We start from the raw sequence: 16,826 nt of genomic DNA, 5'->3' as shown, positions 1-16,826 counted from the left end.
GTGGTCAGTTCTAACTCCAAAGCATTACTGACGGAAGGGTCATGAGCTCTAGCCCGTGGAGCAGTTTCTTAACTATGAAATCTGCACCAGGAGCTGCAGGAGCCCAGCCAGCATCCCAGCCAGCGCTCCAGCCAGGGCCCTAGCACAGGGCTTATTCGGCAGCTGGAGAGGTGGCCCAGCCGCAGTGCCCCCCGGGTGACACGCCTGAGCCCTCACTCACGGTGGTTAAGTCTTCCAGCCTCGTGTTGATACCAGCCAGCAGCTCCTTGCGCTCAGCCGCGGGCTCCGGGCAGGGGTGAATGGTGGCTCGGAACCTGTGGCCAGTGCATTCCAAAGGGACACGTGGTTAAGCTCAAAAGCCTCCTGCCTAAGATCTTCTTCTGCTAAGTCACCATTTGCTGGCTTCAGTGAGGCGGCCACCTTTTCCCAGAATAACCCTCCCCGTGGCCGTCAATAAATGAACCCCATGACAAGGGCTCCCGACACATGGCTCACGGTCTGAATTAAAGCTGGGGTTCTATTACAGGAATGAGCTTCATTCAAACCATAAAGCCTGTGAGCTGTTATTTAAATAAAACTGCCAGCTGAACTCGTCCCTTCTTCCCCCCCAGAATTTATTAATGCGCTAATGTGAGATGATCTTGTAACATTAGAAACAGCTTAGCATGTGGTTTGCCTGCGAGCAGGGACACGCTGCAGTGGTTAAAACGCCCACTTTTAGTTACCTTTCAACTTTGCCTATTTAAGTTCTCTCTGTTCCTGTTTCCACGGCTACTCCAAGTCAGTTGCATTTTTTTACACTATCTTGTCAAATGCCAGAAAGTTATTCTAGATCCCTAAACGGACCTCAAAGAGGCCCCGACCGATCGATCGATCGTGTATTCGGCATTGCACGCCTCTTGGCCTACTCCCGACCCAAGGCGCTGATGGAAGAGCCACTGCCAGTCTCCTTACCCCTCGCAGATCTTCCTGATCTTCTGCCTAAGCTGCTCTCCTTGATAAAATATGATGAACATGTTCTTCTTCATTTCTTCTTTCTGGAAAATCAGAACAAGGGAAAAATATTCATTTTGCTTTCTTGTTAGACAATCATCAGAATGTAAAATTCTGGTCTTAGGTATTTAAAAATATATAAATTTTAAACAGGAACACTTCAATTTCTCACGGTTGATCTGAGTTCATAATTCATTATGGTTGAGGGCAGGGCCACCGAGGCAGGCTGTTCGGGGCCAGCAGGGGGACAGCTCCACTACTGGCTACACGAGTTGGTCGTTTCTGAATCTCTTAGGTTCTTTTGTCCCTTGACCCACCAACATCAAGAATCCATTCTGATCTCTGGTCATCTGCTCAGTGGACCTTCAAGGTCAACAGGCATCTTTTTCCAGATGCTCACTTAGAAATACTCTCCCTATACCATGACTATTCACACCAAAACACGATTATCAAAGTGATGTTTCAATGTCAAATTCTAATATTCATAAAGGAAAGTAGCAATGCAGAGGGAAAATTATACCATCTAAATAAAGGGAAGGTAGAAAATGATTTCCATGTTATTACTACAACCACATTAAATTATACCTGCCTACCTATGGCTACAGACTAGAGAAAAACAGCACGAGAGAAAAACAAAAATAAAATTAATATGAAAGTGGTGAGGGTTTGTGGGGGTTTTACCTAGTAAGTTTTCATCTTATTTTAAATTTTATTTAACTATGAAGATGTTTTCTATAAAATAAAACTTAAAAATTAATTTTGTCTAGCCCCTACTGAAAAGATTATGACTTTTACAAATAAGCCTAGCTTCTCAGAATTAAAGTACAAGTGGATTTAAATACCACCCAGAAGGCTAGAGGCCCTACGTAATTAATAGCAATAAATGTGTGTCCCCCAGTGAAGACCACCCTTGACATCCCGTTTGAAGTGTGTGGGCTGTTGACTACCAGCATCAGCGAGCTTGTTAAAATGGAGACTCTCAAGCCCCCCCTGCAGACCCACTGAAGCAGAATTTGCATTTTAACTAGACCCCCAGGTCATTTTTATGCTCGTGTGCACACTGGAACATGAGGCACACTGACCTAAATCAGTTTGGTTCTTTGTGATTAAGACTCAGCCTGGCCAGGTAGCTCAGCTGGTTAGAGCATCATCACAATACGCCAAGGTCACAGGTTCAATCCCTGGTCAGGGCACATACAAGAAGCAACCAATGATGCATGAATAAGTGGAACAACAAATCGATGTTTCTCTCTCTCTCTCTCAAATCAATTTTTTAAAAATCATGACCAAAAAAACCAAAGAAACAAAACAGCTGCTGCCTAGTGTGGAAAGAGTATAGCTAAGTTTCTTGAAGGAATGAATTAATAAGTATCAGTCTTTGACTTGACCTTTCAAAGGTATAAAAAAAGAAGAGAAAGAAAGGATATAGATAACTGGCTTCGTATAGAACTAGAGGCTCGGTGTTGGAAGGAACGAAAGCCCTCTGGTGAGGCTACAGGACATTGAAGAGAAAGTTATGTGCAGCCTGAGATACCCACTGTGACCGGATCCTCCAGAACCATGTCCATCTCACTGAACTTCAAGTAGATGTTTCCTCGGCAAACTCGCCACAGCAGCCTCTCAAAGGAAGCCATCCTCTCCCTGTTTATCACACCAGCCGTGAACCTGGTGTCAACAGTCAGAAGAGGAGACATTACTGAGGTACAGGGAGTGGGGGGCAGAGAGAAGGCTCTGGAAGACGTGAAGGTGTGAAACCACTGAAGGGCCACTTCCCCCTGAGCAGGACGTGGTGACACAGCTCTACCTGGCACTCTGCGTCCCAGCTCTAATTTGCCTGAAGTCCCTTGTGACCTGTTTTCTTTGACATGGTGAGGTTTCCTTAAGCATCCCAATATTATGCATTCAATTATTTTCAATTAAAAATATGACAGACCATTCATTATAGCACTATAGGTGCTCAAAATGCTCAACGATGGTTCCTGTGTATTTTTACAAATAATGTACTAAGAGCGAAACACATACATGGATTTGTATATGCCTTTACTCTTACCATCATCCAGGTATCTAGATAATTTCTGACTTAAACTTTACCCTTTAACCTTAAGATGGTTACTTTCACTGGTCTATGATTTTAAATGTTCACTGGCCTATTAATCTAAATATACTTAAATATTTAAGTTAAATATTTCAATATTTAAAATATTATTTTAAATGTGATCCTATATTGCTTTCTTTTTTAAAATATACTACTTTCTGCTAAAATATTTCCAGTATTTTTTTCCATTTCAAATTCAATGCCTAGAATCTCCCATAGCAGGCCCTCAGGTATCTATTAAATAAAAAACTAGAATTGCAAAACCCAGCACTCTGATCAATTCATCAGTTCTGCTTGGACACTGTGTGAAAGCCATCATTTTGAGTCAGCACACATTTCGATGGGCCTCATTACACTGTGCCACCACTACTTGCGAAAGACTTGATCGCATAACTATCTCATTTCTACTCAGACTTCAAACTTCAAAGTCCAAATCTCTTTTCTTATCAAATCAGTATTTCAAAGTTAAAGAAAAAAACATGTATAAGTCTGTTCCAAAGCCAGGGAACAGTTAAGAAAACCTATTAAAATTATTATCCCTGCCCTGGCTGGGTAGCTCAGTTGGTTAGAGCATCATCCCGATACACCAAGGTTGTAGGTTCGATCCCCAGCAGGGCACATACAAGAATCAATCAATGAATGCATGAATAAGTGGAACAACAAATCGGTGTCTCTCTCTCTCCCCCTAAAAATCAATTTAAAAATCAATTTTAAAAAATGATTATCCCCACATCTTTCCCATGTGGGGACAATACAAACATTGCACTCTTTGGGCTCATTCCAGTGGCTATTCGTTTGGCTGGTCATTCATTCATTCATGCATTCATTCATTCATTCTCATGCAGGGAAATCCATCACACGCTAGGCACTGAGCTACCAACCAAGGACCCGTTTCCACATAACTTTCAGAGCCGAGTTACACTAACCCCAGCTTCCCGGCCATGTACGCAGGCATCGCTCTTAATTCCAGTAGACCAGAAGTGTCTTCAGTAAAGAAATCATCAGGTAAGTTGGTTTCCGTCTGAAAGTTAAATGATCAATATTTTCATTTAAATGTATTTAACCTGCCTTAAAAGCCTCCGCACCTCAAGCTTTCTTCTGTTTTTATGGAAGCTTGAATTTTCCAGAAATAATTAACAGAATTCAAAAAGTAGAGCACTCCGTGCCCCCTCAGAAAGCTTCCCCAGTCTCTTCCTACCCAAACCCCCAATCCACTCAAACGAACTGTTCTGCTGTGTTCTGACTTCCACTTCTGCCGGGCCCTAGGGGGCCCATACCTGTTGATAAGCATCACTGTATGTTTGCACTGAATTCAACCAGCGCCACTGACTGCACCCAGGACACTCTCCCCTCACCCATGGCCTCGCCAAGGGACAGAACAGTGGCTGGTTCACATTCCAAAGCAGACAGCTTTCAAAACCGAAATTTGAGGTTCTGGGAGGTGGGGGGAGGGCCCTTTACCAAGTAGTCCCCAAATAGTGACCTCAAAAAAGTCCTGGGTTTTCTTCAGGAGGTATTTGAATTCAGTCAGTTCTAGGAAGCTTCTCTTCAACGCCTGATGGTTCTGGTTGGCTTCCTGTAACTCCCCTTCCAGTTTTTCTAGAGCGGTCTGTAAGGAGGGACAGAAAGTCCTATGGCATTTACTGTACATTAACCACACGGGTAAGTAAATAGAAAAGAGATATTCAGGGCATCATAGTGTAGCTGGGGCGGAGTGGCCCATGCAGTCGTTAACTCATTGTGACTGCCAAGCTGTGGGCAGGAGCCACAGTCTCTCTCCCAAGTCCCATCTTCATTGGGGGGGGGCGGTGACAGGACACTCTGGGGGCCGGAAAGGCAGTTTCATGAGGAAGTCAAAGCATCAAGGCATTTTGGCAAATTGCCTGTCTCTTCCCCATTTAAATCGCTGAAGAGGGGAGCTGAAGTGAATTTACATGTTGAGAATTCCTTCCGCCCAAATGCACTGTAATAATAACAAAATACAACAAGAGAAACCTAGTGTCACCCACCCACCCACCAGTTATGGGCTGGAGTCTGGAGAGCCAGGTACAAGCAAGAGCAAAAAGGGGACAGGGGAAGGTAGGCACAGAAGGGGAGAAGACAAAAACAAAGGACAGAGCCACCTCCCTTCCAAAGTGAGCATGCAAACAGACGAAGGTCATGAAGAAATCTAGGGTCTGTCCTGTCTCAGCAGCGGGCAGTGGGCAGGTCATGAGCCATCGGCCCCTCCAGGGTGACACAGCTCTCACCAAGGGACCAAGCACCCCAGGCACCCCAGGACACTATCGGTCAGCCAGTGCCGAGGACGCCCAGGAATTCAGCGATGCGGGGAGGACCCCTGAGACCCTCAGCGAGAACTCCCACAGTGCTTGGGGGAGGGGGGAGGAGACACCCCGAAAAGTCACTGGTTCGATTCCTAGTCAGGGCACATACCCAGGTTGTGGGTTCATTCCCTTGTTGGGGTGCATACAGGAGGCAACTGATTAATGTTTCTCTCTGTCTAAAATCAATAAAAATACATTTAAAAAAAAATAAGAAGGAAGGAAGGGAGGGAGGGAGGGAGGGAGGGAGGGAGGGAGGGAGGGAGGGAGGGAGGGAGGGAGGGAGGGAGGGAGGGAAGGAGGGAGGGAGGGAGGGAGAAACAAGCCCAAGAAGAGTGGAGGATTTGAGAGGTAGGAGAGCAGGCGTGGTGGCCGAGTGGGACCTGCCATTGGTGAGAAGGGGACCATCCTACATTCCTGAACAAGGGAGTGGCGAGGCAAAGCAATACCGTGACAAAAACGAGGCCTCTGGCAGGAGGCAGAACAGATCGGAACGGTTAAGAAGCCGGAAGACCTAGCCAACTTCTGCCAAAACTCAGACACAAGACTGGGGTGAAAGTGTCAGCTGGGATGACACCTCTCCCAAGAACAGGTGATAAAGAAAGTGGCGGGCGTGCTGGTGGCAGGGGAGCCGTTAACAAACAGGGCTGGTATTAGGAGGCCAGCGAGAAGAGAGAAGGTGGAGGGGACTTGATGGAGACCCTATTCATAGCTTTTTGGTTAAGAGCTTTCTCCCAAAATATCCAGGTTTTAATATGACAAGATCCAAAATATTTTCTAGGGGAGCTGCCAGTCTCCTATCTCTATTAGACTATCTAGATGTATCCTGCTGATGATTCCAACAATTTCAGACTTCTGTTATCTTAAAAGAATTCAAATGGAGCTGAGTGAAATGTCCCCCTACCTGCCAGCCTCCCTTAGGGAACTCTTCTGCCCTGAGGATGAAAAGCTCCAATTTTTTTTTTTTTAAATTTTAAATCAAGACAGGATCAACAGGGCCTTCCACAATCTCTTCCTCCACTGCCCACCCCTTCCTCCCCTCCACCATCTACACTAGAAGCTCCCAGAGGGCATGGCTATGTTTTGTTCCTCTCTAAGGTGCCTTGAGCATGGCAGGAACTGGGCGTTTTATAAAGAAAGTAGACAGAGAGAGGAAAGAAAGAGGGAGCCCCCACCAGCTATAACATCCTTGGCTAAAGAAAGCTGCCATCTTCCCACACTTGCTCCGAAGCCAGTCTGGGAGGCCTCAGCCTGGAATGAACTCAATGCATCGGACGTTTCCCACCAGATAATTAGGAAACACCCCACTGGATCCAGGAATTCCACTTCTGGGTATTTATCCAAAGGAAATGAAATCATCTCAAAAGTCTATCTGCATCCCCATGTTAACTGCAGAATTATTTACTTGGCAGAGGCAGAGGGTGAGATGGGTGGGTGAAATGGGTGGGGGTGGCCAAAAGGTGCAAACTGCCAGTTATAAGGTACCTAAGCCCTGGGGATGGGACGTACAGCATGGTGATGGGAGGGACGGAGGAACGGACCCACTGTGCCAGGATAAGTCCTGTTCAGTGGCACCATATAGGTAAGACTTTGCTGCCTATAAGAACATTTGCCCACAGAGGAAACCAGTCTCCCTAGGGCTGCATTGGGAGAGAAAACGAGCTCTCCAGGACCGGGAGCAGTGACTCCAAAAACTGCACAGTGGAATTTTCCTGGGGAAGTAACACCAATAAACGGAAAACCACATATATATCCCGCCCCCCCCCACCGGGCTTCAGCAACTGGGCAATGGACCCATGAGTGGCTCTATGAGCTCCCGGGACACAGGCTTCCTGCCCCGCCTCGCAAAGCAGGGAGGAACCTACCTCCAGGGCAATCATTTCCCGAGGCAGAGGGGTCGGTGGGGACTTCTCCAGCCATTGAACCTCAATCTCATTTTTCATCTCATCTTCCAGAAAACCTGAGTGAAGAAACCCCACCAGACAGCCCAAGGTGATTATATACTCTCCTATCTAAGAAATGGGGTCAGGCAGGACAGGTGGCTTTCGGCTAGCTCAGTCACCTGGATTGTCCCAGGGACCTGCCACGGTACCTGGATCCAACCTCTAACCCTCCCCCACCCTACCTCCAGATCACCTTGAAAAGCACAAACAGGGATCCATTTGTTGACCACGACCTGCGCTCCATTTACCTCCCCCCAGTTCACAGGTAGAGTAGGTAGGAAACTGGCTTACGGAGGATCCTCTCCATTGACTCGCACCTTCTGACTTCATTCACGAATTTCCTCTGGAAGCTGCTCACATTCACGTTTAACTGGAGGGGGGGACAGCACCCAGCACACATTAGTAGCAACAGATGCCATCATCCGCCCGTTGGTTATTTTATTCTATGTTTTAATGCTAGAGAATGTCACTGAAATCGTCTTGGAAATAGGTATTTCCATACACACCCAAGACAGATTTCCAGGCAAAACACACCTTGATGTATCTATGCTCAAGCCCCAAATGCCTCAGCTCTGGCCTCCTTACCCTTCTAAGGGAAATAAAGTCCTCCCACAGTTAAGGTTTCCTTACTTACTTTAGCTGCATTTATTATCCAAATGAGCCTTAAAACCCTCAATGGAGTCACAAATATGATGGGACCCTGAAAACTGCACAGCCCCAAGCAATGTATCCTGGTCACCAACGCCCACTCCACCTTCCTCTGGCCTCCAAAGAATGCAGAACTTACATCTTTGAATTGAACCAGCCCAAGCTCTCCCAGCTCTGCGACACAGCAATACGCAGCCTCCACCTGGAGAAATAGTTGTGACAAACACATCTCCTCACTTCGAAACACAGACGCCATCCTCACCCAGCTTGGTCTGCAGGAGACACAGATATTGGAGGCAGCAAATGTGTGAAAACCTCAGGATGAAAACTTTTTTGTTGACCTAAATTAAACCCAACAGGGGGGAAAAAAATCCAACAAGAATCATCCACGATTTGAAAAACAGAACTTGGGGTGGTGAACACACAATATAATATATAGATAATGTATTATAGGATTGTACACCTAAAACCAATATAATTTTATTAACCAATGCCACCCCAATAAATTCAATAAAAATTTTATATTACTCACATATATGACCCAAGACTTCCACAAGAAAGTTTCAATAATATTGTAATAATACATTGGTATAATAAATGGATCTAACCTAGATACCCATCAACAGGGGAATGATTAAACCGATACAACAGAACCCTGTGCAGTGGGTAGAAATGAAATAAAGTTGTTCGTCCTCTGTATGGAATAAGGGTATTTATCTAGAATCCATTTCCATCAAAGACCCTCTACACTGCCCTACTGCTGCCAAACCAAGTTTTTTCCCTGAAGTCCAACCTTCTAGAAGAACCATCTCACTTCCAGAGTGGGCTCCTCTTCCTCATGTCATTTTATAACATATAGAGTATCTACTATTTGCCAGACACTGGGTTTATCCCTCTTGTTCCAATCCTTCCACTGTTCCATTTTCCCACAGGAAAAACTCTAAATCCCTTGACCTGGCCGACAAAGGGCGGCATAATCTGGCCTCTGCCTCCCCTCTAGCTTCACTGTTCCTCATACTGCTCTGCAGACACGGAATTTCTCCCCGAGCCCCTTCCTGCCTCAGGACCTTTGTCCATGCTTTCCCCTAGATTTAGAACCTCAACCCTTTCCTCCCTGCCCTATATCTGTCATTCCTCTCGACTCAGTGTAAGGAACCTCTTCTCCCATAAGCCTTTCCAGACCACCACCAACACCCCCTGAAACTAAGCCCCCTCCTACATGTCCCCAGGATATCAATCATCTGCAGTTATTTGTACTGTCTGTATTGCCCACTAGCCAGAAAAATCCATGAGGTTAGAAATCTGTACGTTTTTCACTTTATCACCAGTCTAGCTCAACCACATGTTTCCAGATTTATCGACTAGACACTAAGTATCTCCCCTCCCTCCAGAATGCATAGCCTGGTCCCCAATTTCTGCCTTTTGACACCAAAACGTATCAACTTTTTATACTGCCCTTTCTGATAAACAAGGCAACGTTTTCCTAGAAAGAGAAGACATTTGCTTCATGCAGCCCCAAAGGCACAGCCTCCTACCCCAGCTTCTTCCGAGCAGGTCCTGGGTGAGGGCTGGAGCTGCGGCTCTCCGGTGACTCCCTTCCACCGACCCGAGCAGGGAGCCTCTGGCTGCAGCAGCCGGCCGGGTGGGACCAGTCTGGCTGGGGATTCCACAGGTGGCCTCCCTGCAGTGAGTGACGCCGGGAGTGACCCGGTTCTTCTCCTCCCCAGGGGCCGCGGTGCAGGGAGGCAGCTCTTGTTGTAGCAACATCAGCCTAGGTGAGCTGGTTCCAACCCCCTCCCGACTTCCCTGTCCCATACCTGTGCCTCTGATGACCAGGAAGCAGTGACAGTCTTGTCGAGGGAAAGTAACAGCCTCCCTTTCCCCCCCACCCCCACCCCCACCCCCACCCCCACTGTGAGCGCAGGGTCTGGGAGGAGAGTTCTTGAGGCCTCAGCGGGGCCCTGAGACAGCCCTCCAATGCATGGGCCAAGCACACCGGAGCACTCCTTTCATGGTAACAATGAAATAACATACAAACTAGTTTTGGAAAACAAAAATATATCACACTCATCCTCCTATCATCAATTAATTTCCAAAACCACTTTACTTTGAAAGGACAGACAAATCTTTACAAACACCCAACGGCTAAAATTCCACCTCCATGTGACCCAGGTAAGAAGAGACAGGGCCACACGTGAGGCTGACCCTGATCTTCCTGGAGATTACTGTCTCCCCATTTGTTTGGTGGAGGGGTAAAGGGACTGAGTGAGCCAATTCCATGCATTTCTCGTGGCCCAGGGATTACTCCGCTGGGGCCGCCTGAGTTCCCATTAACCAGCTTTGCAGAGCAGTTTCTCCAAGTGGGGTGGGCGGATCCCCCGCATGCATCCACCTGGGGTGCCTGTAAAACGTACCCCCGACCAAGGGGTGCTTTCTGTTTTGTTTTATCCACTTTTTATTATAGAAAAATTTAAGCATCTGCAAAAGTACAGGGAACAGAATAAGGAACGCCCATGCACAGACCACTTAGCATCAATAATTGTTCAATTTTATATCATCTATATGCTTCTACCTGCCCCAGATTATTCTGAAGTAAACCCCATACATCATATTATTTCTTTCAAAATATTTTAGTATGTTTCTCGAAAAGAAAAGAAGTATTTCACTTATATATGTGTACACACATGCTTGCGCACACACACACAGTAGACTCTTGAATAACTCAGGGTTGGGGTGCCGACCCCTCCCCTACTCTCACCCTGCCACTGCTACTCTGCATATAGCTATAGACTCCCCCAGAACTTGACTACTAATAGCCTACTATTGACCTGAAGCCTTACCATAACTTAAACAGTCAATTAACATATTACAGGCAATATGTATCATATGCTATAATCCTACAATAAAAATAAGCTAGAGAAAAGAAAGCGTTTTGTCTAACCACAGTGCTGTACACCTGAAACTAATACAATACAGAATTTAAAGTACTTTTGATTATATGAAAAAAAGAAAACGTTATTTCCTCTATTTCTCTAAAATCAATCAATAAATTTTTCTTTTTAAAGAAAATCGTAAGGAAGAGGAAATCCAGGGTGTCCCCCCCAAAATGTATACACACTTTAACAGCTGAAGTGTATACATTTGGGGGGACACCCTGTACATTTACAGTACTGTATGTATTTACTGAAAAAGGTCTGCATATAAATGGACCCACGCAGTTCAAACCCACGTTGTTCAAGGGTCAACTATATATATAGTACCATGGTCACGCCTAAAATTCCGCAATAAGTCCTTAATATCAAATATCCTGTCAGTGTTCAAATTTCCCAGCTTGTCTGAGATCTGCTTTTTCTTTTTAAAAAAATATGTCTTTATTGATTTCAGAGAGAGGAAGGGAGAGTGAGAGACATAGAAACATCAATGATGAGAGAGTCATTGATCGGCTGCTTCCTGCACGCCCCCGACTGGGGATCGAGCCCGCAACCCGGGCATGTGCCCTGACTGGGAATCGAACTGTGATCTCCTGGATCCTAGGTCGATGCTCAACCATTGGGCCACGCCGGAAGGGCAAGATCTGCCTTTTCAATAAGGCCCTGAGATGATCCTTACGTGTGATCAAATGAGAACCATTGCTCTGAGAACACAGGGTGAAGAATCGAACTTGAGACTGGAGGCAGCAGAGAAGAGCAGGGTGCAGGCATTTTGGGGAACCATCAGCTCAGATGCAGGATTTTGGAACTGGGGCAGTGAAAGCCAGGCTTCTGAGGGGGCAGGGGGCCTGTAAGGAGGCCCTGCAGGAAAAGCACTGCTTGGGTTTCTTAAGAAGCTGAGCTTGTCCTGGCCGGGTAGCTCAATTGGTTAGAGTGTCGGCCCCATTCACCAAGGTTTCGGGTTCAATCTCCGGTCAGAGCACATACAAGAATCAACCAATAAATGCATAAAAAACAAGTGGAACAACAAATCAATGTTTCTCCCTCCCTCCCTCTCTCTCTCTCACCTCCCCCCAAAGAAAAAAATCGATTAAAAAAGACAAAAAAGAAGAACTTGTTGGCACCCACCCATCGCTGCAGGGCAGATCCATTCAAAAGTTCAGACTCACCTGGGCAAAGCTCCAAAGACTGAACTCAGGATTCGCAGAGCAAGAAGCTGATTAGCACTGGAAACTGCAGAAGGAAACACAATGTCAGATGAGCTCTGGTGACAGGAGGCGCCCCTGGCCAGTTAGTGCCACCCTCCCTTCCCCTCCCCCTGCCCACCTCTCTTGCAGCTCTTCACCCAAGCCGGGCTTTGCTGTCTTCCCTCAGCTGGGGAGCAGTAGTCGTTCTCAAATGTCCCGGTGCCCAGGAATCACTGAGGAACATACAGAGAAAAAAGTGCATCTTGGCGGTCAAGGGCGGAGTCCAGAGCAGAACCGCCTGAGTCAGGATCCCGGGCTGCTGTTCACCACACGTGACCCTGGGGAAGCTACTTAACTGCAGGGCCTCAGTGTCCTTATCTGTGAGATCTTAGACATTTGTTTAGAAGGTGGAAGCATAGGAGACAGGTCATTTTAAAGTTTGCTTTTTTCCTCCTAAAGCCCCAAGTCAAAGGTGCAAAAGGCCAGCATACTCCAGGCCCCCCGGCAGGACTATAAATGAGCAGAATCTCTCGGAGAGGCAACTGGCATGTCCTTTGACCTGGTAGCCCCACTTGAGGAAGTTCATCCGAAAACAAAATGTTAAGAATGTGAACCAAAATTTAACTCCAATAATGTCTCCGGTAGCACTGTTTGTAATAAGTGTGTAGCTGTCAGCAACCCGAGGTCTTTCGTCCATTCAGTACGTCCTGAGAGTCTGCGGGTCACTGTGTCTGGGCTCTGAGGACAGGGCAGTACATGGAAACAAGGCGGCCCCTCGTGACGCTTAGTTCCACGTGGAAGGAGACAGCAGGAAACAAGGAATCAGCCAGATTCTGCAGGTTATGGAAAGTGTGATGGGTCCTGGAAAGATAGGCTTCAGAGACATGGAAGCTGCTTTAGATACGTGGCCAGGAAAGGCCTCTCTCAGAGGCAGCATTTGAACTGAGGCCCAGAGGATTGAAACAAGCCAGTCCTGCAAAAAGGAAGCTGCGGGAAAGGTATTCCAGGCAGCAGGAACAGCAAAGCAAAAGCAAAGGAGTGACGTCCGCACTTGAGCTCATGCATCTATGGAGCGTCTCTGTGAGCTGGGCACTGTCCTCACAACTTCAGAATACACTTAAGGGCCTGACACGCATTAACCCACTTAATCTTCTCAACAGCCCTATGAGGTGGGTGGTGTTCTCACTCTCATGTTACACGAGGAAACGGAGGCACCAAGAAGCTAAGCGATTTGCCCAAGGTCACAGGGTCACCCACAAGAGTCCATCTGACACCAGAGTCCTTGTTTATAATGACTGCAGGATATTGTCTCCTAGTATTAAAAGCCAACCTGCTCAGGAAACTGGGAAGCCCTTGTTAAATCTGAGGCCGGGGAGTGACACTGCTTGATTCACTTTTTTTTTTTTTTTAATTACTTTGACTTTTCGCTTCTGGAAAGATGGAGTACAAATACATTTTCTTCTCAATAAGAAACACTAAAAACCCTGGCCTGGCCAGTGTGGCTCAGTTGGTTGAGCACTGTCCCATGGACCCAGAGGTCGCTGGTTCGGTTCCCAGTCAGGGCACATGCCGGGGGTGTGGGCTCGTTCCCAGCAGGTGTGCAGGGGGCAGGCAGCTGGTTGATGTTTCTCTCTCTCCCTCTCCCTTCCTCTAAAATTAATAAAAACATTTAAAAAAAACAACAACACTAAAAGCCCTTAAGAGTCTATATTATTATTATTAAAATTATTATTATTAATAATAGTCTCAATTATTAAGAGTCTAAAAGGTGGAGAGAAGGACCTTATAGATTGAGGTCTCTGGGTCTGTTTCATTCTGTTTTTTATTGTTGCTGCCTCATATATTCTCATCTTGACGCTACAGAAGCCAGCAAGCTACGCAGACAAAGAAATGCTCCAAAGAAAGCGAGCTCTAGACAAAGGAAGAGGAAAGGGCAGCCCAGGAGAAAAGACGACTTTCGGGCAATGATCACGCTAACACAGCCAAACATCGAGGAAAAACCTGTGGTCCCAACACCAGCAAAGCCCAAGTGGAAAGCCTCGACTTCCACCCTCGCCTAGCTGGACCAAAGCAACACCCCCAGGGGGGGTCAGAGGCGGCCAGTGGGGACCCTGATCTCCCAGCCCCACCCTGTGGTAACCAGGCACCCTTCATTAACCTGTGTTGGGCTGGTGTCAAAAGGGACAGAATCAGAACCTTCGAGAATGGATGGGGGGGAGGCTCAAAGCAGCAGCGGGCAGACCAGCAATGAGACTAGGGCAGTGGTCCAGGCAAAAGGTGAAATGTTTATTTTTAATATACTGTGTGACGGAATGGAAACTACACATAGAGCACCTCTGTAGCATAAAAAAGTAAGGAAAGGGACTGTTTGAACTGCACACAGATCAGCTGCTATTTTCATGGACACCACTTTCACTTAGAACAGCCGACCGACTGTGGTCACTCAGACTTCAGCACTTACTCGGCTGATGTTTTCTCAAAAATGACCCAAATGATTCTGTCACTTCAAAGGAAAACAACTGATGGGGTTTGTTGCCAATGATAAAATTCTAGCTTTCAAGCAACAGTTAAAAATTTGAAAAACTTATCTCTGCCACCATGAAGTTCACACCAAAAACTTTTCTGATGAGGATATTTCTGGGGGCATATTTCTCAATGGGATTTTTTTTTAATGTGTTATATAAGGAAATGTGACAACATTGGGAAGGTCTGCATAACTCAGTGAGCCAGTATTTTCCAAATGACCAATGCAGGTTACAAAACCATGTATGGGGAAGTGATTCAGCAAGACTGCATGATTAATCAAAGGATTTCAATGAAAAGGTCACTGATCTGGTTTCAGATTCCACACTGCAACTATGCTTTTAAAAACAACTACTTGTTACCAGGCCGGCGTGAGTGTCAACCTTTGATCCAGGAGGTTGAGGTTCAATCCCCGGTCAGGGCACATGCCCTGGTTGCGGGCTCAACCCCCAGTCGGAGGCGGGCAGGAGGCAGCCGATCAGTGACTCTCATCATTGATGTTTCTCTCTCTCTCTCCCTCTCTATTCTTCTCTCTGAAATCAATAAAGACTTTTTTTTTTTTAATTACTACTTGTTAAGTTCTGGTGTAGTATCAAAGAAAAATACACAACCATCTGAAAGGGCTAGTAAAACATGTTTCCCTTTTTAAAACTACACATCTTTGTGAGGCCAGATTTTCTTATACTTCAAAAAAAAATAACATATAGTAGCCGATGGAATGCGAAAATAGGCATGCAAAAGACAATCAGCAGGAATTCTGTTAGACAGAGAGCCTTGCAAAATAAAACAATGCCACTCTTCTTTCTAAAATTATTGGTTTAGAAAGTAAACTTATTTTCATAAAATATGTATTCATATCAATATATAACAGGCTTATTACAGTATTATTTTAAATGAGCTAATATAAAGTATTTTTAAATTTTCTGAGTTTTAATATCTAGTGTGGTAAATATTGGTAGATAGACTCTACCTAAACCACAGCTCCTTGGGGTTCTCGATAATTTTTAAAAGTATAAAGGGGCCCCTATACCAAAACATTGGTGCAACACTGGCCTGGGAGAGAACAGAGGGGTGTACTAGCTTGCTAGGGCTGCCTCAACAAGGTGCCACACCCCGGGCGGCTAAAACAACAGAATTTATCATCTAACAATTCTGGAGGCTGGAAGTCTGAGATCAAGGTGTCTTCAGGGCTCGTGCCTTCTGAGGGCTGTGAGGGGGGATCTGGTCCAGGCCTCTCCCTGAGCTGCTGCTGGTTTGCTGGCCAGCTCTGGGGCTCCTTGGCTTGGAGAAGCATCACCCAATCTCTGCCTTCATGTTCGCTTGTGTGTCTGTGTCCAAATCTCCCCCATAAGGACACCACTCATAATGGGTTAGGAATCCAGCCTATTCCAGTATGAGTGTGACTTCATCTTAACTAATGACCTCTGCAAAAACCTTACTTCCAAATAAGGTCGCATTACCTGAGGTCCTGGGGTTTCGGGGGAGGGGGAGAGACACAGTTCGGTGCCTAACAACGGGAAGCAATAAAGACAGGTCTGAGCGTGCAGGACTCAAAGGTTTCAGGGCAGGGCTGAAGAGCTGAGCGAAAAACGAAGGGAGAGAACGTGTCTCAATTGTCTCAAGAATCGTGGCGCGGTCGTGCAAGACGAGGACCCAGGAGCAACTGGAGGTTACCGGTGATTGAAAGATCTGCTTCAGAGGAATGAAAGGGGCTGAATTCAAAGCCAAGACCCGAGCTGGGAAGTCAGTGGCTGGTGAAAAGGAGACAGGGAAGGAGGGAGCAGGGCAGCAGCTGATGGGAAAACGAAGCACCACCGGAGGGTTTTATTTCTTTTTTCAAAGGAAGAGACAGGTGCAGAGAGCATCTGGAAAATGATGTGTACTTTTGAGACAATCACTTTGTACCATACGAAGACATCTTCCATTCTTCTGCAAGTCTCCTGAGAATTTTGTATGCAACATTTTATAGCATTGACTTACCCAAAGCCAGACAGTACACTCCCATTTCTTTAATTACTGTGTCACTGACTTTTTTTTAAAGCAAGTAAGTCTCCTACTGATCATTAAATATATGTATTTTATATACTCTCAAAATCCACAACTCAATACTTTGTAGGAAATGACACAAATTTGGCATTAGGTCTTGAGAGAAACTTCCTGCTTAGGGCACAGTCAGCCCCTGATTA

The 16,826-nt window shown here is 46.1% G+C and overlaps 1 protein-coding gene across 5 annotated transcripts in view; it reads right to left on the bottom strand.

Moving 5' to 3' along the window:
• ATP6V0A4 (ATPase H+ transporting V0 subunit a4) overlaps nucleotides 1–16,826 on the bottom strand; it is a 64,070-nt gene that overhangs the window by 34,807 nt on the left and 12,437 nt on the right. For 2 of the 5 annotated variants that reach the window (XM_081147349.1, XM_081147353.1), the window contains exons 2-11: nucleotides 12,257–12,350; nucleotides 12,100–12,163; nucleotides 8,140–8,272; nucleotides 7,644–7,722; nucleotides 7,275–7,369; nucleotides 4,572–4,697; nucleotides 4,015–4,109; nucleotides 2,532–2,658; nucleotides 955–1,037; nucleotides 221–314 (exon numbers count right to left, since the gene is read on the bottom strand). In XM_081147349.1, coding sequence (XP_081003475.1) covers nucleotides 221–314; nucleotides 955–1,037; nucleotides 2,532–2,658; nucleotides 4,015–4,109; nucleotides 4,572–4,697; nucleotides 7,275–7,369; nucleotides 7,644–7,722; nucleotides 8,140–8,256 — 816 coding nt within the window. In that variant the 5' untranslated portion in view covers nucleotides 8,257–8,272; nucleotides 12,100–12,163; nucleotides 12,257–12,350. Of the gene's footprint in view, nucleotides 1–220; nucleotides 315–954; nucleotides 1,038–2,531; nucleotides 2,659–4,014; nucleotides 4,110–4,571; nucleotides 4,698–7,274; nucleotides 7,370–7,643; nucleotides 7,723–8,139; nucleotides 8,273–9,535; nucleotides 9,682–12,099; nucleotides 12,164–12,256; nucleotides 12,351–16,826 lie in introns of all 5 variants that reach the window. The other 3 variants (XM_081147350.1, XM_081147351.1, XM_081147352.1) reach the window with 3 other exon arrangements.

The sequence above is a fragment of the Miniopterus schreibersii genome (assembly GCF_964146895.1).
Source record: "Miniopterus schreibersii genome assembly, chromosome: 9".
In the NCBI taxonomy this organism is placed as follows: domain Eukaryota; kingdom Metazoa; phylum Chordata; class Mammalia; order Chiroptera; family Miniopteridae; genus Miniopterus; species Miniopterus schreibersii.
Note: the sequence above shows the minus strand (reverse complement) of the source record. Positions and strands in the feature narration are given on the sequence as shown.